This window comes from Macaca nemestrina, chromosome 12 (assembly GCF_043159975.1).
Source record: "Macaca nemestrina isolate mMacNem1 chromosome 12, mMacNem.hap1, whole genome shotgun sequence".
NCBI lineage: Eukaryota > Metazoa > Chordata > Mammalia > Primates > Cercopithecidae > Macaca > Macaca nemestrina.
The window spans coordinates 23438845-23466480 of record NC_092136.1 but is presented as its reverse complement, the minus strand read 5'-3'; the positions used below and the strand labels follow the sequence as shown (position 1 = coordinate 23466480).

The 27636-nt window shown below is 40.2% G+C and overlaps 1 protein-coding gene across 20 annotated transcripts in view; it reads left to right on the top strand.

Annotated features, from left to right (window-relative positions):
* LOC139357469 (endogenous retrovirus group K member 6 Env polyprotein-like) overlaps positions 1–27636 on the top strand; it is a 340316-nt gene that overhangs the window by 231490 nt on the left and 81190 nt on the right. For 14 of the 20 annotated variants that reach the window (XM_071074830.1, XM_071074831.1, XM_071074832.1 and 11 more), the window contains 5 exons: positions 11469–11556; positions 16280–18207; positions 18814–19016; positions 19919–20031; positions 25940–26059. In XM_071074830.1, the coding sequence (XP_070930931.1) occupies positions 16518–18207; positions 18814–18875 (1752 nt within the window). In that variant the 5' untranslated portion in view covers positions 11469–11556; positions 16280–16517 and the 3' untranslated portion in view covers positions 18876–19016; positions 19919–20031; positions 25940–26059. Of the gene's footprint in view, positions 1–3160; positions 4310–4333; positions 4685–11468; positions 11557–16279; positions 18387–18813; positions 19017–19918; positions 20032–25939; positions 26060–27636 lie in introns of those variants that run through there. The other 6 variants (XM_071074825.1, XM_071074841.1, XM_071074824.1 and 3 more) reach the window with 6 other exon arrangements.

Genomic DNA, 27636 nt, shown 5'->3' with positions numbered 1-27636 from the left:
CTGGTCAGGCTGGTCTTGAACTCCTGACCTCATGATCCCCCCCCGCCTCGCATCCCAAAGTGCTGGGATTACAGGCGTGAGCCACTGGGCCTGGCCTACATGAAGAGATATTTTATCTCTTAGAATTTGTACTTTTTCTGGCAACCCTAGGAGCTCAGGCTTTACATGTTGCCAGAATCTCTATGTTACGTGAGATTTAAGCTTATCTCTCAATTAAAAGTTGGCTTCGTCTGGAAGGTCCAAGGAGAAAAGGCTGATCATAAATTTTTTTTATGTAAGCCTTAGGTCAGATGCATCATATTAATGTTTTGGGCTGCACATGATTTAACTACATTTAGAGAATGAAGAGTTCCTTACAGATTGTAGAATCCATGCTAGGTTTTGTATTAGGCTGTTTTTGTATTGCTGTAAAGAAATACCTGAATGGGCAATTTCAAAAGAAAAGACACTTAATTGGCTCATGATTCTGTGGGCTTTATAGGAAGACTAGTGCCTGAATTTGCTCAGCTTCTTTGGAAGCCTCAAGAAGCTTACAATTATGGCAGAAGGTGAAGGTAGAACAGGCATATCACATGGCCAGAGAAGGAGTAACAGGAGAGAGAGAGAGGTGTGCCACACACTTATAAAAAGCCAGATCTTGCAAGCACTATCACAAGGACAGCACCAAGGGGATGGTGCTAAGCATTCATGAGAAATCTGCCCCCACATGATCCAATCACCTCCCACCAGTTTCCATCTCCAATACTGGGAATGACAACTCAACGTAAGATTTGGGCACATATACAAATTACATCAATATTTCTCACTGTACAGCAATCCTTTTACCTTGGTTTTCTATATCAAACCCATCAACCTTTAATGATTTATGACTAAAGCACTGATAGCTACTGGGAACATTTAGAGCTCATGTGCCCTATCTCTGTTCCATGGAATATCACCCTCTGCTATACTGGTTTAAATAAATATTTCACATGAGCAGACATAAGATCACATTTAGCCCAGACATGATTTCCCTTTCTTTTACTTCCCAAATTGTTATGGGCTAAAGCCAAAGCTGTTATATGTTTCCAAAGTAGTATAAAATATGTATGCAGCATTTAAGACATTCCAAACTTTTTTTTTATGGTTTGAGACCAATGTATCCATTAATTTGCTCTTTGGTCTGAGCTTTTGCCATAAAAGTCTTAGACCAGGTAAACATCCATGTTTTCCATTTTTCTACAATTTATTTATTTATTTATTTATTTATTATTAGCAAACAGTGACTGCTGGAAGCCCCTAGAAATGATGCCAACCTAGTTTACAAAAGACAGGGATTATGTCAATCAATATGCAGAATTGTTCAACTTCTTTTATCTTTGCAGAGCCACTTAGTGTAACTGAAATGGTAAACCTGAATAGGCCTTTAATTGGATGGAGCTATTATGGATCCTAGAGCTAGCAATGTAGACTGAAAATAGTGTGTGCTGTGTCTTCACCAAGATAAAATATACTTCAAAGGCAAAAATGAAGTTGCTTGAAGTCAGTTATTAGCTCAGCCAGATTCATTTTCAATAGCATATCTCAGCGTGTTGCTTGTCTTCTCAAAGGTGGTCCTTTCTGGCCATTAAGAAAAAGTAGTAAAGCATCCCTCCTGTCTTCCATACAGGTTGATTGTTAAATGTAACCAAGGAGACCATAAAAGGCTTCTAAATGGGAGAAAAAACTCAGCCTGAATGCCCCTGATTAATCCTTGATGTCCCAGTTTTCTCGCCTATAAATTGGAGAACCTAATTTCTATTGAAACCACTACATTGTGGTTGCTGTAAGAATTAAATGGGATAATGTCTGTGACAGTGCTTTACAAATTGGAAATCCCTCTACAAATGTATGGATTTTTATACTGTTTACCCTCCATAAATGTATAGATTATCATACTGTTCACTGGCATTTTTTAAAACAAATCCTCCAAATATCTTCACACCTTGAAGAAAGCTTTGAAAGAATTCCCATTTTTTCAAAATCCTGTTAGATCATTTTTCCCCTTTAATTTCACTTGTGATATGAACTTACGCAATTCCGGTCCTGATAGCTATTCAAGCAGTAATCTTAGCGTAGCCATCAGTAAAACTTCATACACAACCTTGTGTACAATTCTGTAATCTCCATGTTTTATTCCCATCTTATCTTGATAGAGACATGAATATATAAAAATTTTATCTGAAAATTACAAACTAGTGTGAAATTCCTCATTGTATCACTGTTTCAGATTTTTTCATCTGTGGAAAAAACAGTTAATTACTCTGTCCACTTAAACTACATTTTGGCCAGTGATGAATTTTGACATTATGCTGACTCGAGTTGATCCATAGATTATTATTGATATGTGTATATATGTTCATATCTGTGCATATGTGCATACTCACACACGTGTATGTATGTGTGTGCAAGAGAGCAGAAAAAAAGGAAGTAAGAAGTAAACATCTTGGGTAAGTTAATATAGCACATAAATTGATTTTTCAGGTACTGAGTACCTGAAATGCACTAGGCATAGAAAATATAAGAGCAAGAAATTTTCCTGGCTCTTAAGCAGCTTTTAGCCTACAGGTCAAATCAGAGAATTCCTTCCACATTTCCAGTTTCATTAAATGAGATGTTTAGATCATGTGATAAAGTTACTCAAAAAGCTAAAATAGTGAGATTCTACTTAATTCTCACATGTTAATCTTATTTAAGAGAAGAAATTGGTTATCTTGAAGACGGGATTCAGCAGACTTGACCCTCAAAGAGGGCATGTTTCCATGAAGAAAAAGGGGCACTGCCTTTCTTCTTGAAAGGATCAGATTAACCAAAGCAAAACTTCAGTTCTTTGGGGGCGAGAATGTATCTTTTCCATCATTAGAAATCAATGAGAAAAATACTTCAGGGGGAAAAGAATGATAGATATAATTTTCATCCGTTTCGCCTTTATTGATTTGTCCACCATTTATTCACAGTCCCAAATCATAGCTAGATCCAGGTGGGCAACCCAGGACCCCTGCCCCAGTGTGGGGCAGCCATTTGGCAGAAGTCTGTGGACAAGTTCTAGAGAGTTAATCCCTGATATATACTTAATCTTAGTTAATCTAAGACACTTAAAGAGTATCTTGCTGATGACCACTTGTTTTTTTTTCCTTTGCAGAATAATTAGTGTCACTTTATTCCACATCTAGGATGGTTTATCCTTTCACCTCGTAAACAAAATGTATGAGGGCCTTTGTTTTGGACTGAGCTCCCGCACTAGGCTATCACAGACCAGATAAAAAAAGAAGAGAGTAACTCCAGAATGGAGTCACTGATGCCATGTGCCAGATAATCAAACAGAACTTAGAAAGGGGCCAGTTTAAAAACAAACAACAATAACAAAAACAAACAGAAGAGTCACTGCAATCAATTTAAAGAGGCACAGTTAACCAGAGCCAGCATGACAAAGAAGTCGTCTTTGCTTTCCCCCTATAAGAAAAGTGACTTTCGGCCGGGTGCGGTGGCTCACGCCTGTAATCCCAGCGCTTTGGGAGGCCGAGGCGGGGGGATCACGAGGTCAGGAGATTGAGACCATCCTGGCTGACACGGTGAAACCCCGTCTCTACTAAAAATACAAAAAATTAGCCGGGCGCGGTGGCGGGCGCCTGTAGTCCCAGCTACTCAGGAGGCTGAGGCAGGAGAATGGTGTGAACCCGGGAGGCGGAGCTTGCAGTGAGCCGAGATCGCGCCACTGCATTCCAGCCTGGGCGACAGAGCGAGACTCCGTCTCAAAAAAAAAAAAAAAAAAAAAAAAAAAAAAAAAATAGAAAAGTGACTTTCAACAATCTGTTTCCTTTTCTTTATTTCCGCTTTCTTCAGCATTTTTGTCTATAAAGCTCACTTCCTATGCTCAGCTTAGTTGAGTGCCTTTCTATAATATTTTGTAAAATGAATGCTACTGGACTCATGAATTGCTAATAAAAGCCATTTCCATCTTTAAAATTCAACTTGTTAAAATTTTGCTCCTTGACACACTCAAGCCTGCCCTTATTCTTATGTTTTTTATCTTGGATAACTTAATCTTTATTCCAGCACTATCATTTCATGAACCAATTTTGATTTTCCTTCTTTTCACCCTGAAGTTTTTACCAAACTCTGAAATGTAATTGTTTAATTACTGCCAAATTTGACTTAATTTTCAGGACATGTTACATCAGGGATTTGTCATCTTCTACCCTCACCAAAACTACTTATTTTTAAAATATATAACCTATTTATAATTAGACTGACTCTGGTGAAAGTGAAGATGTTGATTTCAAAGCCCTGCCACTCATTCCTTTGTATCCTGTAGGTTATAGTTGGAAAACTAGCAAACCAGACTGTTTTAACATCCTCCTGCTTACACCTGATCGGCCTTTCCTTTGGATCAAGCGTTCTTGATGGTTTCTCAGAATTCAAAGTAATGTATTATATCATATCATTCCACACTTCTAAATATATTTAACATTAAACCTCAAATCTTCCCAAATCTGATGCTTCAGTCAAAAGATGAGTCACTCTTCTTAAAACATGTCCTATATGCTCTGACTACCAAATCATGCTGGAAGGCAAAGTCAGTGTCTCCTTCAGAACTTTTATCCTTCATAGCACCTAAAGTTCTGCATCTACTCACTTCTTACTAAATCAATGTTGCACTATTGTTTATCATCATAATGGCCTGTATCACTAATCCATGCATTTTATTATTAAATGTATAGTTACTGAATGGCCATTGTATGACAGGACTATTTCTAGGTACCATAAAGAGCTTGTTCTCTAGAAATGTATATTATCTGTTACAAGTTAGATCTCTTAAGAGCATGTGGTATGTGGAATAATGCTGTCTTTGTTGGTGCAATTCTATAACCTCCATGGAAACAATAGCCCATATTGTCCTAATGATATCTCTGGTGATGTGTTAAGTTTTATTGTCACCTCATTAAAAAGGGCAGAACTTTAAAAAAAAAAATAGTTAAATTAGTAGCTACAATTTTGGGGCATGTCTTGTGTATTAGAAACATTATATTACATGCCTTATAGAGTTGTATGTTTACTCTCATTTTATGAAGGTGCAATATAAAGGTTCAATAACTCAACATTTTGAATGCAAGGTTTGAACCTTCTTATTATTGCTCCATTCTTTTGGTGTTTCCGCCACTCTACAAGTTTCCTTTTAATAGTGCTCTGAAGCAGCCCCTGGTGAGTTCTAATTCCAGAATACTCTGTTCCCCTTCCACCTCCCTTCACGTTCCCCTTCGCGGGGCATCACAAGAGACCTTGAAGGTTGAGACTTGGTGCACGTTCCTCTCTTATAATGAGAAGCTTGCTGCGAAATCTATCATAGCAGCTGAAAGATACTAGTAAATGTTTTCCAAATAAAAATCCCTCAGTGAGTCAAAGAAAAAAAGGTATAATTTTCCGTTGGTAAATGCAACATGCACAAGTTATTTGAAACAGCTGGTTCAAGTGGAAATGAATGACTTCCCCAGGGTCACAATCTGACAGTAAGTGCTTGCTGCTTACATGTGTGGAAGAGGGAACGGGGACAGATATTGTAACAGAGCAGAACAATTTCTCCGCCTCATCAGTTCATGAATATTTGAATGGAGAGGGTGTGATCTGCAGAGCTTCTCATAGCTTTACTTTTTATTTTCCCTCCAGTATTCTTCTTATCTAGCGACTATCCATCATATACCTACTATAACGTAGGCATGATGCTAGGCACTGTGGCCACGGAGCTCAATGTGACACATTTCCTTGCTTGTTTGCATTATTCTTAACATTATGATGCAACTGTATTAGGCAAAGTAGGGCAGGTGTCATTGTTTATACAGTGAGAGAGAGTGAAGAAATAAGGACATCTCAGCCTTTTCACTCTCTATAACTGTACTCTGTGCTACTTGAATAGAGGAATGATAGCTTTTAGAGAGAGCCCCTGAGCTGGATCTCCATATAGTTTTCCAAGGGCTTTAACTCATTTGCTGTCTTATGCAATCCAATAAACAGTTTTGAGCACCTATATGAGATGCAACACTCTCTACTCATGTGCATTTTCAAGTAAGGCATTTTATTCTTCTGCACCGCAGACTATCTTTTGCTAAATGAGAACACTTAAGTATCGCAGCTAAGAAATATTTACCAAAAATATTCGAAAGCTCTACATGGTAATGATTCTGGTGAATGAGACCTCTACAGATATCAAGTGTGGTAGTTGTGGCTCTTCTTATGTCTGCTTTCTACAGCCTTTCTCAGAGACAGTCAATTGCATGGGGCAACAGAAATCTGATCTGTTTATGCTTACATACAAAGCTGCCAGAAAGTCAGGGTCACAGATTTCAGTTTCTGTGAATGGGACACAGTGATAACGTGGCTCTATCAAGCTGAAGAATACGAAGGTGTGTACAGTCATGCTTCATGTAATTATGGGAATGCATTCTGAGAAATGCGTCGTTAGGCAATTTGAATTTTGTGTGAACATCGCAGAGTGTGCTTATTCACTCCTACGTGGTATAGCCTACAATAGACCTAAGTTATATGATATAGCCTATTGCCACTAGGCTAAAAAACTGTGAGGCATGGTCATGTACTAAATATTGTAGAAAATTATAACCCAATGGTAAGTATTTATGTATCTAAATATATCTAAACATAGAAAGGGTGCAGTAAAATATGATATTGTAATTTTATAGGACCCCCATCATTTATGTGGTCTGTTGTTGATAGAAACAACATCATTATGCAACATATGACTGTATTAAACCAAAAAGGAGGAAAAGAAATCATCAATTTTGAAATCACCCAAAAGAAAGGGGGCTGAAGACTAATGTAGGAGGTAAAGAGAAAATTGAAGTAGGAGAATCCCACTTAGTAAGGACTTTTATAATGCCAACATGATTTATTCACAGATGGGAATCCAGAAAATAACACAAAATAAGCTAGAGGAGATAAGAAGAAGAGACAATCACTTCTAGCATAGTGTGTAAATGAGAGGGACGGAAGACATTCTTAGTTCAGAGCTTAGGGTGATGGTAAAGTCTCAATGAGATGGATTTGTTATTGATGATAGCCTCTAATATGTAGCAGCAGCTCCTTCAGTTTCATTAGAATGCTGAGAAATATGTGATTTGTGAGAATGCATTGTGACACCAAGAGGCAAACTAGAATCTTGGAGGAAAATATCCAAATACACTTTTCCTTGATCCTCTATATGCCAAATATAATGATGTCTGAAGAGTGTGTTTGTTTGCTTATTTTTTGTTTTTAAAGAAAGTTGGAAACTTGGAGTTGTTTGGAAGAAATAAGCCCTGGATAGATCAGCAAATCAATTGATGACTAGGAAAGGATGGGAAAGATGATAAGGTCTCAGTTCTCACGTGGAGGAGTGGGAGATTGGAGAACTCCTCATCCATTTGAAGTAAAAGAGCTGAAGATTAGCTTGAGAAATGGTAATTAGTCTTGCCTAATTTCTGGAAAAGGGACTTATTTACAGTCAAGCACCCGTAAAGGGAAATTTATGGTAAAGACAAGCAGAGTGTATAAGATTCAAATGGTTAGAATTGCAGCCCACCTTTGCCCCCCTGAAAATAGGAACAGGAACCACAGCAATTGCAATGATGCTCCGTACATGTACTATTGCTTTTTATTTTCCAGCTTCCTTAACTCACTCACTGTTTTATTCTTCCTCAAAATGTAAGACAGACACCCTTCCTAAACCAGCAGTGAGTAGAGATACCTTGTGATTAATTCCATTCCAAGAAACTACTAGAATGTCAATTAACCCAGAAGTATTGCAATAAAGAGTAGAGTTTAATAAATAGTAGAGTTGAATTCAAATTTCTCTGAAGCTAAACAATGTGAGTAGCAAATTATGATAAAAGAGGGAGCAGTAGGCTGATAAACCAGTTGTGGTGTCAATAAGAGACATAGCACTATATGTACTCTTAGATTTCAACTGACACGTGCTGTTTGGCAATAAGTCTGTTGGTGGTGGGCAACAGGAATATGAATATAAACTTCAAGTCCTTTGAAAACTGTCCTCTAAATCTGAGAAACAAATCAGATTTTAGGAAATCCTAGGAGAGAGACGATATGGGTCAACAGTTTATGACCTACTCATATATACACAGAAACTCGTACAAAGGAAGAAAGGCAAAATTATGACAAAAGTAACCCCACCAGGATAGACATTTTAAGTGATACTTGTTACAGATACATGAGGGGCTGAGCAACAATCGTCAGGGAATGTCATAATCCCCTGGGCTACCTGAGTCTATTTTTGGCCCAGATAAACAGATTTATTCTTTACATGGGGACACAAGACATTACAAACTGTCACCAGTAGGCCAGTTCCAGTCCTTGATTTAGCTGCACAAAAGAATTTGAGAGTGAGTTCAAAGTTAGAATGAGCAAAGAAGTTTATCGCAAGGCAAAAGTACACTCTAAGAGGAAAAGAAGCCTGCTCAAAAAGAGAGACAGTAGCTAGTGCCTTAAGAGGAATTTCTTGTATGGGAGTTTTACATGCATATGAAATACTGGTGAGGTCAAGTATGCAGAGGTGAACCAGAAGTTGACGCATGCGCTCAGGTTCTACACGCGCTAATACACATTGCAAGTATCATTGGCACATAATATCTCCATGTAGGAGTGTGTTTTTACTATTAAAATAAGAAAAAGTTTGCTATACACTAAACTTTGAGCCTAGCTGTGCATGTGAGATCCAGGAGAAGTGCCTTGCTGTCTCTTCCAGGCAGGAATTTTTAGCTAATAGCTTCTTGGGCTTTTAGTGCTGCTTAATTGGCTGGAGATTGAGCCAATCTACATTAGCAATAAGCGGCTTTTGTTCTCTTTCTCAGGCTGTACTAGGTATTGGGAACCTGTAGCCATCTGATATTCTGCTGGTGTTCTATACAACCACTTTTCTTATAGGAGAGTTAGGTGTTGATGCATGAAGGTGCAAGCAAAAAGAGCTAACTGTGAAAGGAGCCCACTGGGCTTCACTCAAAGAGACAAGTCAGAAAGGCCTCCTAACTTTACTTATACTGCTTCATAACCACTATGCCCAACATTTTAAATGGGCTGTGGAGGCCACAACGATTTAACTGCAGACCTAGAACATTATCATGTATTTTTTAGTTAGATCATACAGTGATCCAACATCATGTAGACGAGTGGTTTCCAAAATATGTTTCCCAAACCAGCAGCCTAACCATCACTTCTAAGCTTGTTAGAAATGTAAATCATGAACCCATCCCAACTGAATGAATAAAAACCTCTAGCTGGAGGAGACAGAGGCAAGGATGTATTTTGTTTGTTTGTTTATCTGTTTGTTTGTTTGTTTTGAGACGGCGTGGAGTCTCGCTCTGTCGCCCAGGCCCAGGCTGGAGTGCAGTGGCGCGATCTCGGCTCACTGCAAGCTCGGCCTCCAGGGTTCACGCCATTCTCCTGCCTCAGCCTCCTGAGTAGCTGGGACTACAGGCGCCAGCCACCATGCCTGGCTAATTTTTTGTATTTTTAGTAGAGACGGGGTTTCACCGTGAAGGATGTTTTAATATATGCTAAAGATAGAGATGCATTGATATAAAAATGGCTTTCTTAGCATTTCACTCTTCATTCAACAAGGATTTATTTTGTATAAAGCACTTTTCTGAAAACCAGACAGTCAGTGATGAACAAGGTAGACATGGCTCTGCCTTTAGGAAGCTGAGCAAACTTTAGCAGTGGAAAAAATTGTTAAGCAATGACTTTTTCAATTAATGATTTCATTGCAATCGTGGTTATTGTGGTAAAAATAATGATTTTTGAGGTATTTGAGAGCATATGGTGGGAAAACAAACAATATCTTTGGTATACCTTGGCATTGTGATGGTGTATATAAAATAAACACACAATTTCAGATAAAAACCATGAAAATATAATAAAATGACTTCATGTGATGCCAACATAAACCAGGGGATGAGCTTTCATAGACAGCAAATTGAAGACGAGAAGACCTATGTAGAATTGTAATACTGGCTCCAAGACATTTCTCACACTTAAGCTTCTCTCACTTTAAATAATATTGAGTAATTCAGTGTAGCAGATATCAGAATCTATTCTAACATCAAGGGGTAATTTAACTCCTTCCTGTTGCTCCATGCAATGATTCTTAAATTGACTTGGCATTCACACATCGCAACAGAAATATAAGGATGCCAGGGTTTGGGGGTTAGCACAGGACATGTGCAAAGGCACAATGGGATAGAGCTAGATTCCATCATGGAGTGAGGTACAATCCCACTCCTGCAGTCCCCAGTGAGCACTCCACAATTCCATCCCATTAAGCTAAAGGAACTCTGTAGATGAGATAGATAAAGAATAATGAACTGAAATAAATTGAAATGTACTTGCCAAATATATTTTTATAGATTCATTTTTTTTCTATGAACCCCTCAGTTCTTCAAACGTACTATTGAAAATAGTGAAAAGAAGAGTCTTTTTTTTTTTTTCATCCTGATATTTTTCTCTTTTTAGAGGGAGTGGGAATTCCTTCAAAGCTGAAATTTCCTGTTCTTCCATATTACGAGGGACTTCCTCTCTTTTGTCATCCTCCTCTATTTTGATCAACATTTCATTTTCTGTTATGTTCTATTTGATTACATACTTTATGGTGCCAGTATAATATTTTAATCATTTTTAGTATGAATGAATTAACACTGAATGTGTGTTGCTTAATCTACCATTTGGCAAGTTTTTAGAAAGAGTTGGAGTGGTGAAGATGAACTGTTTATAAGGGTGGATTCAGACCTGGATTATGAAATGGGATTGTGATGAATCCAAGGGATTTATTTATTTTTATTAGGATTGCATTGACCTGGTGTCACCTCCTTTCGCCTCATAGCACATAACAAAATTTAAGTTAAATAATTACTGACACGATGCATCTCCTTCTCCTCCACTAAAGTATCAGCTGCACGATAATAGAGCTTATTTTACATTGCTTTATTCCAGAAATGCAGTACTCCTACAACAATGTTCTGACTCTAGAAAATGCTGGGTAAATACTAGTCGAATGATACCTTATCTTGGTTTCTTTGAGAAGTTGACCCTGAGGCAAGGATTCAAGCACAAATATGTAGAGGACTACGTGCTCACAAACAGGGTGTTCCCCATAAGTCCTGCTCTTGCAAACGAAGCAGGGCGTTCCCGACAAGTCCTGCTCTTGCAAACGAAGCAGGGCGTTCCCAATAAGTCCTGCTCTTGCAAACGAAGCAGGGCGTTGGGGGCCTGTTTATATGTAAACATCTTGAAAATCCAGAAAGTCAGGGAGAGGTCAGAAAAACAACGATGTGTCTTGTGACTTGGCAACATTCCACAAACGACTGTATAAAATAACGTGGAGCGCGCCATTCGGGGCGGCCGCCATGTTTGTCTTGTCTTGTGTTGTCTTGTGTGTTCATTCCTTTGTTTAGGAAACACGCGGACCCCAACATCTGGTGCAGCGAGCAGGGTCTGTGGCTCCACGAGAGCAAGGAACCGGAGGGGGAACACCCCGGGCAGGTAAATAAAGAAAGGGGGACCCACAGGAAAATTATGGGGAATTCCACCTCTCTGGCCTCTGAATATTTGTGGTTACTGCAGGGACTGTTGATGTCTATAGGAGTAAAAGTTAGGTAAGGAACATAAGACTTTGAAGTGATTGTTTGCCCATGTTGAACAACATTGTTATTGGTTTCAATATCAAACCAAAGTGCAGTTAAATCGAAAGGAATGGTTACAAGTGGTTAAAGTACTGCGTCGAGCTCATGAGCGAGGGCAAATGATACCTCTGACTTTGTGGACTTTGTGTGTAGTTCCATTACTCAGGCATTAGAGTTACTTGAAACTGACTCAGAGCATGGCGATACTGCCACAGGAGGTGAGGCATCTGAAGCTTTAGAGAGGAATGATCTTAGAGAGGAACATGTTTATGCCCCGGTTGTTGAGGACAAGGAATTGGAAAAAGAGCTAATGCCTCCTTCATCTGAAGGAAATTCTAATTTGCAGCACATTTTAGAGATGTTACAACAGTTGTTAAAATTGCAAGATACCGCTGCTCCTGTTTCTCCTATCTCTCCGCCATGAGCCTTCCCTGTTACCTTCCCTTCTGCTAAAAGGATTTCCCTTTGCCTCCACCTCCAACCTCTTTGCCTATGTCAGGTCAGGTTTTCTCTGTGCCTCTTCCTCCTGTAGGAGAAAAAAAGGAATCGAAGGAAAAGGATGATTTCGAGGAATTAGATTTATTCCCAATAACACGGGCTGCTTTTGGCCCCAATGCTCAGTTCCCAAACGGTGGCCAGAATGTGACTTTTACAGCCCTACAATTTAAATTTTTGAAAGAAATGAAAGCTGCAATTTCTAATTATGGACCTCAATCACCGTTTGTCCTTGGCCTTCTCGATTCCTTCTCTTCAGAACATATGATGATTCCTATTGACTGGGAAACGTTGGGACAGGCTGTCCTTGATCGTTCGCAATGGCTTCAATTAAAAAGTTGGTGGTGGGAGGAAGCAAGAGTACAAGCTAGAAAAAATGCTACGCGAAATCCCCCAGGACCTACTGAAGAGCAGCTTACGGGTTCAGGACAATATGCCACTCTTAATGCTCAGGCAGGCCTAGATGATATTGCTCTCACTCAGATTAAAGCCTTGTTTTTAAAAGCGTGGACTAAGGTTGAAATAGCGGGTAAAACTTCTTTATCTTTTGTAAAGATCCTACAAGGAGCCACAGAGCCATATCCAGATTTTGTAGCCCATCTTCAAGATGCTGTATTAAAGACTGTAGGTTCAGGCCCTGCTGCTAAAATTTTTTTGGATACTCTGGCTTTTGAGAGTGCTAATCCTGAGTGCCAAAAATTGCTGCGTCCTCTAAAAGCTAGTGGGGCTGATTTAGATGAATACATTCGGGCTTGTGCAGGTGTTGGAGGAACTATTTACAATGCTCAATTGTTTGCTGGGGCACTTTCTAAGGCTTTAAAAGGCAATTCTAAACAAGGTATATGCTATCAATGTGGGAAACCCGGTCATTTTAAAAAGGAATGCTGGAAAAAATTAGGCTTTTCTGCTCTAAAAGAAAAAAGGTTACCATCTAATATGTGTAAATGATGTGGCAAGGGTCGACATTGGACCAATGAATGCCGTTCAAAAACTGATAAAAGTGGGAATGTACTGTCACCCCTCTTGGGAAACGGAAGCCGGGGCCCGCAGGCTTGGGGCCCCAACAACTACAATGCAGGCCTACCCTAGTACCCAGTGAGCAGTGGCTTACAACATCAAGGAATGACCTCGAGTCCTCCTTAAAGACATCTTACCCTACCCCAGTTTCTCAGCTTTATGCTGCCACTAAGCAGAGTGCCGCTGCTGACCTAGCTATTGTCCAGCCTTATACTTTAACTCCTAATAGAGGAATATTTAAGTTGGCTACCGGAGTGTGTGGTCCTTTGCCAAAGGGACATGTAGGACTTTTACTAGGTTAAAGTAGCAACGCTATGCGGGGGTTAATGGTGGTCCCAGGAATAATTGATCCTGATTTTACTGATGAAATCCTTATTATGGTACAAGGCTCACAACTTATGCGCCTAGAGGCAGGGGAATGTATTGCATAATTGCTTTTATTGCCTTTTTTTCCTTTCTTATCTGAAGATGTGTCTCGTCAAGGAGGTTTCGGTAGTACTGGGAAAACTGTTTTCTGGGAAACTTTAGTTTCTGATCAAAAATCTTTATGTTCATTGCAAATTAATGGGATACTTTTTGAGGGCTTAGTCGACACAGGAGCAGATGTATATAATAATGTTTGGCTCAATGGCCTGATCATTGGAAAAAGAAACAAGTATCGGTTACTCTATCCGGCCTAGGTACTGCTTCAATAGTCTACCAAACTGTCGAGCCCCTGAGCTGTGTAGGACCTGAAGGACAACAAGGAAAAGTGTTCTTTTATATTGTATTTGGGGCCGCAATCTTTTACAACAATTTGGTGCCTTTTTAAGCATTCCTCATATTTCTTCAGCTGCCAAAAATATGATGTTCAAAATGGGCTACAATCCTTTAAACTCTTAGCCACTGTCCACAAGCCTCAAGCTTTACAATTGAAGTGGAAAACTACAACTCCTGTTCGGGTGGAACAGTGGCCATTATCTAAAGAAAGACTTAAGGCTTTAAAGAATTTAGTTAAGGAACAATTGGCCGAGGGGCATATTGAACCAAGTACTTCTGCATGGAATTCCCCTGTGTTTGTCTTGTCAAAAAAAAAAAAAAAAAAAAAGAGAAAAATGTCACTTATTAACTGATCTTAGAGCTGTAAATACTTGTATTCAACCTATGGGGACTTTATCCCCTGTAGCATAAGAAGAATTGTCATTTGTAGAAAATAGAATTAGTGAAGCTCACCTTGATTATATTGCATTCAATCTTCCACTTTCGTTGTGTCTTTTTCATACTCCCCATTCGCCAAGGGCCGTTTTACACCAAGATAATAATATTCTGGAGTGGCTGTTTTTGGCTAATAAAGCCATTAAAAAAATTCACCCATATATTGATAAATTGGCTGAATTAATTATTAAAGGACGACATCGAGCTCGTCAGTTGCTTGGTGCTGACCCTGTAAAAATTATTACCCGATTATCTAATCAATACATTGAATCTCTGCTGGAAACTCATGAGGGTTGGCAAGTGGCTTGCACTGAGTATACTGGTTCTTTTTCTCAGCATTATCCTAGTAATAAATTGTTTGCTTTTCTGCAACAATATTCTTTACTGCCATATAATCCTATGTCTTACACTCCAGCTAAAGGTCCCACCTTTTTTACTAATGCTTCAAGCAATGGAAAGGCTGGATACTGGACTTCAGACAATTCAAAAATTTCTCACTATCCATTTGAATCAGTACAACAAGGAAAACTTTTTGCCATTCTTTTTTTTTTTTTTTTTTTTTTTTTTTGAGACGGAGTCTCGCTCTGTCCCCCAGGCTGGAGCGTAGTGGCCGGATCTCAGCTCACTGCAAGCTCCGCCTCCCGGGTTTACGCCATTCTCCTGCCTCAGCCTCCCGAGTAGCTGGGACTACAGGCGCCCGCCACCTCGCCCGGCTAGTTTTTTGTATTTTTTTTAAGTAGAGACGGGGTTTCACCGTGTTAGCCAGGATGGTCTTGATCTCCTGACCTCGGGATCCGCCCGTCTCGGCCTCCCAAAGTGCTGGGATTACAGGCTTGAGCCACCGCGCCTGGCCCCTTTTTGCCATTCTTATAGTTCTACAAGACTGGCCTCAAACCCCTTGTAATATAGTTAGTGATTCCCAATATGCTGTATATGTAACTAAATATATTTCTCAGACTTCTTTACCATTATTTCCTCAAACTCCTTTACAAAAATTATTTTCTTTATTATTTGTAACTCTTACTTCCCGCACTGCCCCCCTTTTTATCACTCATATTCGTTCTCATTCAGCTTTGCCAGGACCTTTATCTTTTGGCAATAGTCAGATTGATTCTTTACTTATTGGCGGTGTCCAACGGGCTCAGGATGAGCACCAACTACATCATACTAATAGTTTAGGATTACAACGGCGATTTTCTATAACACGCCGTCAAGCCCGAGCTATTGTCAGAGCCTGCCCATCTTGTGCTCCTATTATTGCACCTTTTTTAAGTCCAGGTATTAATCCTCGAGGCATTCAACAAAATCACATTTGGCAAATGGATGTAACTTATGTTCCTTCCTTTGGTCGTTTAAAATATGTTCATCATACTATTGATACGTGGTCACATTTCCAGTGGGCTACGCCATACCCTCTGAAAAGGCTGACTCTGTTATTACTCATTTACTTACTTGCTTTGCAGTTATGAGAGTCCCTGCTGAATTAAAAACTGATAATGCCCCTGCTTATTGCTCTCACAAATTGGCTGCCTTCCTCTCTTTATACCATACTCATCATTCCACTGGTATTCCATTTAACAGTCAAGGTCAAGCAATTATTGAAAGAGCCAATGCTACCTTAAAATTACAACTTTTAAAGCAAAAAGGGGGAAATGGGCGAGATTCCCCAAAACATCAAATTCTGAAAGCCTTTTTTACTTTAAATTTTCTCAACCATTGGCGCCAATTACAGCAGTCTGCAGCGATGAAACATTTTCAACAGCCTTTAGAAAAGCCACAAAACAGTAATCTGTGGGTGTATTATCCTTCATTACAAGGGAAATATTTAAAAGGAAACGTTTTACAATGGGGCCGAGGCTATGCTCTTGTCCGTACAGGTGCCGGAGACGATTGGTTTCCATCTCGACGGTTGAAACAGTGCCATGGCGAAGAGAAGCCGATCCAAAGAGTTCCTGAAGGAATTCCAGGAGCCAAATCTGAGCGCTCAGAGAACATTCACCTTCGGAACTCGACGTGTGGAGCCCCCAACATGGGGACAACTGAAACAGTTAAGAAGCTGAAGGGGTTGTTCAACAAGCTGGGCAGCCCAAAACCCCACTGACTTTATTCCTGGCTATGCTGGCCGTAGTAAATTGTCAGGTAACAGCTGGAGAATTTACATACTGGGCTTATATTCCTTTTCCACCCTTATATCAAGGTGTGGCCTGGGGAGACAGAGAAGTCCCAGTATTTACTAATGATACTGCTTGGATGCCATTGCCTTTTTTAAACCAGGATCCTGAATTAGACACTGGCACAGTAAATAGTTCATATCAATTTGGGGTTGAAGGGTTACCTATATGTCTTGGGGGTAGTCCGCATTGTCTGCATCTTTCTCATGAGGCTTGGGCTGTTCGCTATAACCATAGTCATATCTCTGCCTTTACTATGATTGTTGTGGCTCAAAGTTTCAAGTATAATCATACTGCAGTACTTGATGAAACTCTGCCAAGTACATTATCTTTATGCCCTATCCCTGATGTGTCCGGAGGTGTTTCCCAACTAGAGTGGACTAAATGTAGAAGTAGTGGGCCACGATTGTTGTTAGAAGTAAAAGGGAAGAGTCGTAAATACCTTGTTACAGATTGGAATGTACATGATTTTCAGACTAAATTCAACCATGTCAACCTGCGTTGGCATATAGGTAATCACAACATCGCTGCAGATGGCAATGAAACTATTATTTGGCATGATGGTGGTCTATCACCCCCTATGCCACATTTGGCTAATACCTCACAAATACAAGGTCATATTTGGAAGTTGCTACCTGCTGGTAAACCAATGTTCACTTTCATGGGAAACATGTCCTTAAATCTTACTAATATTGCTAACCCTTTCCATATATCTTTGCATCAAAATAGTTCTAGATATGTTATTGCATGTGTAAGAAAGCCTTACTTGTTGTTGACAGGAATTTTTAAATGGGATAATAATACAGGGGTAGTTAACTGTACAAACAATTGTACATTCTTAAGTTGTATAAATACTACTTGGTGGAATAATAATTGGAATGAGTCTCATTCCGATTTATATATACTAAGAGCCAGAAAAGAAACCTGGCTACCTGTAAACTTAACACGTACTTGGAGTGAATCTGCTGGGGTTACTCAAATTTACAAGGTTATGCAAGATCTTGTCCACCGCAGTCGGAGGATGGTTGGAATCGTCGTGACTGCGGTGATAGGACTTGTAGCAATTGCTTCCACTGCCGCTGTTGCTGGATTAGCTCTACACCAGAATATACAAAATGCAGAATTTGTGCAACAATGGCATGAACAATCACATTTGTTGTGGCAGCAGCAACGAGACATAGATGCTCATTTGACTGAACGAGTAGATAATCTGGAACAAGTGGTTTCTTGGTTGGGAGATCAGCTAACAGTGTTGAATACCCGAGCTTTGTTGAAATGTGATTGGAACACTACCCAATTTTGTATTACTCCTGTTCCTTTTGACAGCACTGTACATAATTGGACTGAGATAAAGAGACTTTTAATTGGTCATAATAATCTTTCCCTAGAAATACAAGAATTAACACAGAACATTTCTGAAACATTTTGCAATCAGTTACCGTTGCTGACTGGTGCAGATTTGATGACTGGTATTGCACAAAGTTTGACGTCTTTGAACCCTATGAGTCCTGTAAAAACTTTGCTGACCTCTGTTTCTAGTAATGTATTGATTGTTGTTCTTGCCTTTGTCATTTTTCACAGTCTGCTGGAGACGGTGCCAAAGGGCAAACACCGAATCCCAGCGAGCCCAATAGGTAATGATGGTTTTAAAAGAAATTCAAACTTGTAAATAAGGAAAGGGGAAATGTAGAGGACTACGTGCTCACAAACAGGGTGTTCCCCATAAGTCCTGCTCTTGCAAACGAAGCAGGGCATTGGGGGCCTGTTTATATGTAAACATCTTGAAAATCCAGAAAGTCAGGAAAAGGTCAGAAAAACAACGATGTGTCTTGTGACTTGGCAACATTCCACAAACGACTGTATAAAATAAAGCGGAGCGCGCCATTTGGGGCGGCCGCCATGTTTGTCTTGTCTTGTATTGTCTTGTGTGTTCATTCCTTTGTTTAGGAAACACGCGGACCCCAACACAAATATTTCATTTGGGAGCTGAAGGAGACATCTACAGAAAATTTAGAGAATCAGAAAAGCAAAAAAAAAAGCACAGTTAATAGAGGATATGCTATTAAGACTGTACACTAGCCCCAGCACACACCAGTTCATTTTGCTCCATTAAGGAAAGACAAAGGTGGAGGCTCAGCTCCCCACTGGAACCGTTTGACACAACAATGAGGGTTCTGTGTTGAAGGAGAGGGCTAAAAAGTCCTGCCTCTAATTGCTTTGGTCATTCTCCTTGGTGCTAGGTGGTTTTTGGGGATTCCGTTCCCCACCAGCTCTCACTGACTACAAAGATGAAGGAAAGTAGGATGCTGTCTTCCCTGACTTGCACCCTTTGCCGCCGAGTGGGAGTGGAGATTCAGCTAGCCACTGGACTCTGCTGACACCGTACCCACTGACTGCTTCTGCCGAGTAGGAGAAGAGAGACCAGCTCCCAGCTCAGACCCAGGTACACTACCTTCACTTGCTGGGGAAACAGAGTGCTACCCACTTGCATTGAGCCAGAGATGGAAGGTTAGTTCATTGCTAGGCACCGTTATCACAAGGCAGAACAATTATAGCACCATTATCTGTTTTCCCCAGTTGCCTGTTGGTGGGGTGGGATATTGACAATTAAATCAGTCCTCCAGAAACCATGAGGGGTACAGGGTAGTTTTCCATAGGTGTTCTGCTTGACTAGGCCAATATTTTGCTGAAAAGGTTTTTTGCTCTCTTAGGCCATCCCTTCTCTGGACATTTAGCTAGACTTAATAGGCTTTCTTGGAGCTGCTTTTGCTAGGTTGACTGTTCTAGATTGAAGGCACCCAATATGAATATATGAGAGCTAATAAGTAAACCCAGGGAATTCACCACTGTGCTACTGTGTTATTTCTCAACATCCCTAGACACTCCTCCTTCTTTACCATTTTCCACTCTTCCAACTTCCTATGTTTTGTTTTGTTGTTGTGTGTGTGTGTGTGTGTGTGTGTGTGTGTGTGTGTGTGTGTTATGTCACAGGTTTTTTAGTTGTAAGTAGGAGGAACTGGGACAAATGGACTACTTTGTTTGGGCCAGAACCAACAATCCCCTTTGAAGCTCAAATGTTTATGGAAAACTTCAAGCATACGTTTCAATGAGTTTAACACTTGTCTTCTATTTACATTATTTATTCTCCTATATGGTTAGAGAGTTAGGTGAGTGGAAAAAAAAATTATCTCATTTTAAATGATGCCACTGGTGGAAGTTCCTATACATGTTTCACTTGCAATCTTTCTAGCTGGGATTTTTTTTTATGAGGGAAGATAAAGAAAAGATATTACAGCATATTTCACATGGTAAGTTTTTTTTTTGTTTTTTTTTTTATACTTTAAGTTGTAGGGTACATGTGCATAACGTGCAGGTTTGTTACATATGTATACTTGTGCCATGTTGCTGTGCCGCACCCATCAACTCATCAGCACCCATCAACTCGTCATTTACATCAGGTATAACTCCCAATGCAATCCCTCCCCCCTCCCCCCTCCCAATGATAGGCCCCGGTGTGTGATGTTCCCCTTCCCGAGTCCAAGTGATCTCATTGTTCAGTTCCCACCTATGAGTGAGAACATGCGGTGTTTGGTTTTCTGTTCTTGTGATAGTTTGCTAAGAATGATGGTTTCCAGCTGCACCCATGTCCCTACAAAGGACACAAACTCATCCTTTTTTATGGCTGCATAGTATTCCATGGTGTATATGTGCCACATTTTCTTAATCCAGTCTGTCACTGATGGACATTTGGGTTGATTCCAAGTCTTTGCTATTGTGAATAGTGCCGCAATAAACATACGTGTGCATGTGTCTTTACAGCAGCATGATTTATAATCCTTTGGGTATATACCCAGTAATGGGATGGCTGGGTCATATGGTACATCTAGTTCTAGATCCTTGAGGAATCGCCACACTGTTTTCCATAATGGTTGAACTAGTTTACAATCCCACCAATAGTGTAAAAGTTTTCCTATTTCTCCACATCCTCTCCAGCACCTGTTGTTTCCTGGCTTTTTAATGATTGCCATTCTAACTGGTGTGAGATGGTATCTCATTGTGGTTTTGATTTGCATTTCTCTGATGGCCAGTGATGATGAGCATTTTTTCATGTGTCTGTTGGCTGTATGAATGTCTTTTGAGAAATGTCTGTTCATATCCTTTGCCCACTTTTTGATGGGGTTGTTTGTTTTTTTCTTGTAAATTTGTTTGAGTTCTTTGTAGGTTCTGGATATTAGCCCTTTGTCAGATTAGACTGCAAAAATTTTCTCCCATTCTGTAGGTTGCCTGTTCACTCTGATGGTAGTTTCTTTTGCTGTGCAGAAGCTCTTTAGTTTAATGAGATCCCATTTGTCAATTTTGGCTTTTGCTGCCATCGCTTTTGGTGTTTTAGACATGAAGTCTTTGCCTATGCCTATGTCCTGAATGCTACTACCTAGGTTTTCCTCTAGGGTTTTTATGGTATTAGGTCTAACATTTAAGTCTCTAATCCATCTTGAATTAATTTTCGTATAAGGAGTAAGGAAAGGATCCGGTTTCAGCTTTCTACTTATGGCTAGCCAATTTTCCCAGCACCATTTATTAAATAGGGAATCCTTTACCCATATTTGTTTCTCTCAGGTTTGTCAAAGATCAGATGGCTGTACATGTGTGGTATTATTTCTGAGGGCTCTGTTCTGTTCCATTGGTCCATATCTCTGTTGTGGTACCAGTACCATGCTGTTTTGGTTACTGTAGCCTTGTAGTATAGTTTGAAATCAGGTAGCATGATGCCTCCAGCTTTGTTCTTTTGACTTAGGATTGTCTTGGAGATGCGGGCTCTTATTTGGTTCCATATGAACTTTAAAGGAGTTTTTTCCAATTCTGTGAAGAAACTCATTGGTAGCTTGATGGGGATGGCATTGAATCTATAAATTACTTTGGGCAGTATGGCCATTTTCATGATATTGATTCTTCCTATCCATAAGCATGGTATGTTCTTCCATTTCTTTGTGTCCTCTTTTATTTCACTGAGCAGTGGTTTGTAGTTCTCCTTGAAGAGGTCCTTTACATCCCTTGTAAGTTGGATTCCTAGGTATTTTATTCTCTTTGAAGCAATTGTGAATGGCAGTTCATTCATGATTTGGCTCTCTGTTTGTCGGTTACTGGTGTATAAGAATGCTTGTGATTTTTGCACATTAATTTTGTATCCTGAGACTTTGCTGAAGTTGCTTATCAGCTTCAGGAGATTTTGGGCTGAGACAATGGGGTTTTCTAAATACACAATCATGTCATCTGCAAAGAGGGACATTTTGACTTCTTCTTTTCCTAACTGAATACCCTTGATTTCTTTCTCTTGCCTGATTGCCCTAGCCAGAACTTCCAACACTATGTTGAATAGGAGTGGTGAGAGAGGGCATCCCTGTCTTGTGCCAGTTTTCAAAGGGAATTTTTCCAGTTTTTGCCCATTCAGTATGATATTGGCTGTGGGTTTGTCATAAATAGCTCTTATTATTTTGAGGTACGTTCCATCAATACCGAATTTATTGAGCGTTTTTAGCATGAAGGGCTGTTGAATTTTGTCAAAAGCCTTTTCTGCATCTATTGAGATAATCATGTGGTTCTTGTCTTTGGTTCTGTTTATATGTTGGATGATGTTTATTGATTTGCGAATGTTGAACCAGCCTTGCATCCCAGGGATGAAGCCCACTTGATCATGGTGGATAAGCTTTTTGATGTGCTGCTGAATCCGGTTTGCCAGTATTTTATTGAGGATTTTTGCATCGATGTTCATCAGGGATATTGGTCTAAAATTCTTTTTTTGTTGTGTCTCTGCCAGGCTTTGGTATCAGGATGATGTTGGCCTCATAAAATGAGTTAGGGAGGATTCCCTCTTTTTCTATTGATTGGAATAGTTTCAGAAGGAATGGTACCAGCTCCTCCTTGTACCTCTGGTAGAATTCAGCTGTGAATCCATCTGGTCCTGGACTTTTTTTCCTTGGTAGGCTATTAATTATTGCCTCAATTTCAGAGCCTGCTATTGGTCTATTCAGGGATTCAACTTCTTCCTGGTTTAGTCTTGGAAGAGTGTAAGTGTCCAGGAAATTATCCATTTCTTCTAGATTTTCCAATTTATTTGCGTAGAAGTGTTTATAGTATTCTCTGATGGTAGTTTGTATTTCTGTGGGGTCGGTGGTGATATCCCCTTTATCATTTTTTATTGCGTCTATTTGATTCTTCTCTCTTTTCTTCTTTATTAGTCTTGCTAGCGGTCTGTCAATTTTGTTGATCTTTTCAAAAAACCAACTGCTGGATTCATTGATTTTTTGGAGGGTTTTTTGTGTCTCTATCTCCTTCAGTTCTGCTCTGATCTTAGTTATTTCTTGCCTTCTGCTAGCTTTCGAATGTGTTTGCTCTTGCTTCTCTATTTCTTTTAATTGTGATGTTAGAGTGTCAATTTTACATCTTTCCAGCTTTCTCTTGTGGGCATTTAGTGCTATAAATTTCCCTCTACACACTGCTTTAAATGTGTCCAGAGATTCTGGTATGTTGTATCTTTGTTCTCACTGGTTTCAAAGAACATCTTTATTTCTGCCTTCATTTCGTTGTGTACCCAGTAGTCATTCAGGAGCAGGTTATTCAGTTTCCATGTAGTTGAGCGGTTTTGATTGAGTTTCTTAGTCCTGAGTTCTAGTTTGATTGCACTGTGGTCTGAGAGGCAGTTTGTTATAATTTCTGTTCTTGTACATTTGCTGAGGAGTGCTTTACTTCAATTATGTGGTCAATTTTGGAATAAGTGCGATGTGGTGCTGAGAAGAATGATTCTGTTGATTTGGGGTGGAGAGTTCTATAGATGTCTATTAGGTCTGCTTGCTGCAGAGATGAGTTCAATTCGTGGATATCCTTGTTAACTTTGTGTCTCGTTGATCTGTCTAATGTTGACAGTGGAGTGTTGAAGTCTCCCATTATTATTGTATGGGAGTCTATGTCTCTTTGTTAGTCTCTAAGGACTTGCTTTATGAATCTGGGTGCTCCTGTATTGGGTGCATATATATTTAGGATAGTTAGCTCTTCCTGTTGAATTGATCCCTTTACCATTATGTAATGGCCTTCTTTGTCTCTTTTGATCTTTGATGGTTTAAAGTCTGTTTTATCAGAGACTAGTATTGCAACCCCTGCTTTTTTTTGTTCTCCATTTGCTTGGTAAATCTTCCTCCATCCCTTTATTTTGAGCCTATGTATGTCTCCGCGTGTGAGATGGGTCTCCTGAATATAGCAGACTGATGGGTCTTGACTCTTTATCCAGTTTGCCAGTCTGTGTCTTTTAATTGGAGCATTTAGTCCATTTACATTTAAGGTTAATATTGTTATGTGTGAACTTGATCCTGCCATTATGATATTAACTGGTTATTTTGCTCATTAGTTGATGCAGTTTCTTCCTAGCCTCGATGGTCTTTACATTTTGGCATGTTTTTGCAATGCCTGGTACCAGTTGTTCCTTTCCATGTTTAGTGCTTCCTTCAGGGTCTCTTGTAAGGCAGGCCTAGTGGTGACAAAATCTCTAAGCATTTGCTTATCTGTAAAGGATTTTATTTCTCCTTCACTTATGAAACTTAGTTTGGCTGGATATGAAATTCTGGGTTGAAAATTCTTTTCTTTAAGAATGTTGAATATTGGCCCCCACTCTCTTCTGGCTTGGAGAGTTTCTGCCGAGAGGTCTGCTGTTAGTCTGATGGGTTTCCCTTTGTGGGTAACCCGACCTATCTCTCTGGCTGCCCTTAAGATTTTTTCCTTCATTTCAACTTTGGTGAATCTGGCAATTATGTGTCTTGGAGTTGCTCTTCTCGAGGAGTATCTTTGTGGCATTCTCTGTATTTCCTGGATTTGAATGTTGGCCTGCCCAACTAGGTTGGGGAAGTTCTCCTGGATGATATCCTGAAGAGTGTTTTCCAACTTGGTTCCATTTTCCCCCTCACTTTCAGGCACCCCAATCAGACGTAGATTTGGTCTTTTTACATAATCCCATACTTCTTGCAGGCTTTGTTCATTTCTTTTTCTTCTTTTTTCTTTTGGTTTCTCTTCTCACTTCATTTCATTCATTTGATCCTCAATCGCTGATACTCTTTCTTCCAGTTGATCGAGTCGGTTACTGAAGCTTGTGCATTTGTCACGTATTTCTTGTGTCATGGTTTTCATCTCTTTCATTTCGTTTATGACCTTCTCTGCATTAATTACTCTAGCCATCAATTCTTCCACTTTTTTTTCAAGATTTTTAGTTTCTTTGCGCTGGGTACATAATTCCTCCTTTAGCTCTGAGAGGTTTGATGGACTGAAGCCTTCTTCTCTCATCTCGTCAAAGTCATTCTCCGTCCAGCTTTGATCTGTTGCTGGCGATGAGCTGCGCTCCTTTGCCCGGGGAGATGCACTCTTATTTTTTGAATTTCCAGCTTTTCTGCCCTGCTTTTTCCCCATCTTTGTGGTTTTATCTGCCTCTGGTCTTTGATGATGATGGTGATGTACTGATGGGGTTTTGGTGTAGGTGTCCTTCCTGTTTGATAGTTTTCCTTCTAACAGTCAGGACCCTCAGCTGTAGGTCTGTTGGAGATTGCTTGAGGTCCACTCCAGACCCTATTTGCCTGGGTGTCAGCAGCAGAGGCTGCAGAAGATAGAATATTGCTGAACAGCGAGTGTACCTGTCTGATTCTTGCTTTGGAGGCTTCCTCTCAGGTGTGTACTCCGCCCTGTGAGGTGTGGGGTGTCAGACTGCCCCTAGTGGGGAATGTCTCCCAGTTAGGCTACTCAGGGGTCAGGGACCCACTTGAGCAGGCAGTCTGTCCCTTCTCAGATCTCAACCTCCGTGTTGGGAGATCCACTGCTGTCTTCAAAGCTGTCAGACAGAGTCGTTTGCGTCTGCAGAGGTTCCTGCTGCTTTAATTGTTGTTTATGTGTGCCCTGTCCCCAGAGGTGGAGTCTACAGAGACAGGCAGGTTTCCTTGAGCTGCTGTGAGCTCCACCCAGTTCGAGCTTCCCAGCGGCTTTGTTTACCTACTTAAGCCTCAGCAATGGCGGGCACCCCCCCCCCCAGCCTCGCTGCTGCCTTGCGTTTAGATTGGAGACTGCTGTGCTAGCAATGAGGGAGGCTCCGTGGGCGTGGGACCCTCCCAGCCAGGTGTGGGATATGATCTCCTGGTGTGCCTGTTTGCTTAAAGCACAGTATTGGGGTGGGAGTTACCTGATTTTCCAGGTGTTGTGTGTCTCAGTTCCCCAGGCTAGGAAAAGGGATTCCCTTCCCCCTTGCGCTTCCCAGGTGAGGGGATGCCTCGCCCTGCTTCAGCTCTCACTGGTCGGGCTGCAGCAGCTGACCAGCACCCATTGTCTGGCACTCCCTAGTGAGATGAACCCAGTACCTCAGTTGAAAATGGAGAAATCACCGGTCTTCTGTGTCGCTCGCGCTGGGAGTTGGAGACTGGAGCTGTTCCTATTCGGCCATCTTGCTCCGCCCCCTCCATGGTAAGTTTTTTAAACTGTTCTTAATATCTTTTCTCGGTCTCTGGATTCAGGGTACACACAGGTGCCATGTACTGTATTTTTCAGCCTCATTTATTTAGAAATTAATCTCACACTCAAAATCCAAAATCACTTTCTATTCCCAACTGCAGTGACCTAAAAAGTTTGCCTTAAATATGACTCCATAGACGTATTTATATTTAATCAAGTCTCTTTACTGACACTCCTGGCTACAGCTGCTGATTCTGCTGCTTACCAGGGCAGGCAGGACTTTGAGGAGAATATTATGGGACCTAGCTAATTCAAGGCATAAGCTTTAAAAAAAAAAAAAACCACATCACACAGGGGTCAAATGATGATGATTTATCTATAGTATTATAGTTTCTAGTAATGTAGTATACAAAACAGAAATCTAAGAAAGAGGAAGAAATAAAAACAACCACAGTCACAAGAACACTGAAGAAAATGCATCCAGATTGTTTTAGTCTTGATTTTCTAAAGATGCTCTTATGAGTAAAACATTTATTTAGTTCTCTAATGGTTACAGGTAACATATGGAGTCAATGAGTACCCAGTGTATTTGGGTTCAAATCCTCATTGTCCCACTAACTGCATGTAAATTTTATCAATTCATTTAATATAGGAGACTCAGTTTTCTTATCTGTAAGATGGTCATAATAACAGCACCTACTTCATAGATTGCTATGAAGACAAATAATTAATAAATGTGAAGTGCAAAGAATGGTGCTTGGCAAGATGTTTATGCTCCAAAAATGCTGGTTGTTTTCGGTAATCACCAAGGCAAAGATTTGCTCTAATTTTGTCAACTCTGTAATGCTTTTTGTAAATCTACCCCACTTATGGAGTTATCAGAGATGTCAAAGACAAACAAATCATAGCCTCTGACACCAAAGAAGTTATTTTCTATGAGAAATAAAATAAAGAGAAATTATGAAGTAGACTAATATTGTGGAGTGGATACTATGTGTCAGTTGACAATAGTCAATACCATCCCCATTTTGCAATAAAATCAAGGAGAGGAACAAACTCAAAGTCACACTGTTAAATTCATATATTCAAGTGCAGGTGTATCTGAAGTCGCAGATTATAGAAAATTCTTTCTTTCAACATTAATTAATAACAAAATGATATGGTTTGGCTGTGTCCCCACCAAAATCTCATTGTGAATTGTAACTCCCACAATTCCCACATCCATGGGAGGAACCCAGTGGGGGGTGATTGAATTACGGGGGCGAGTCTTTCCTGTGCTGTTCTCATGATAGTGAATGAGTCCCATGAGATCTGATGGTTTGATAAGGGGAAACCTGTTTCACTTGGCTCTCAACATTGTCTCTCTTGCCTGCTGTGTTGCAAGATGTGCCTTTCACCTTCCACCATGATTGTGAGGCCTTCCAAGCCAAGCCTCTTTCTTTTGTAAATTGCCCAGTCTTGGGTATGTCTTTATGAGCAGTGTGAAAATGGGCTAACACAGTAAATTGGTACTAGGAGAGTGGGGCATTGCTGAAAAAAATATGCAAAAATTTGGAAGTGTCTTTGGATCTGGGCAACAGGCAGAGGTT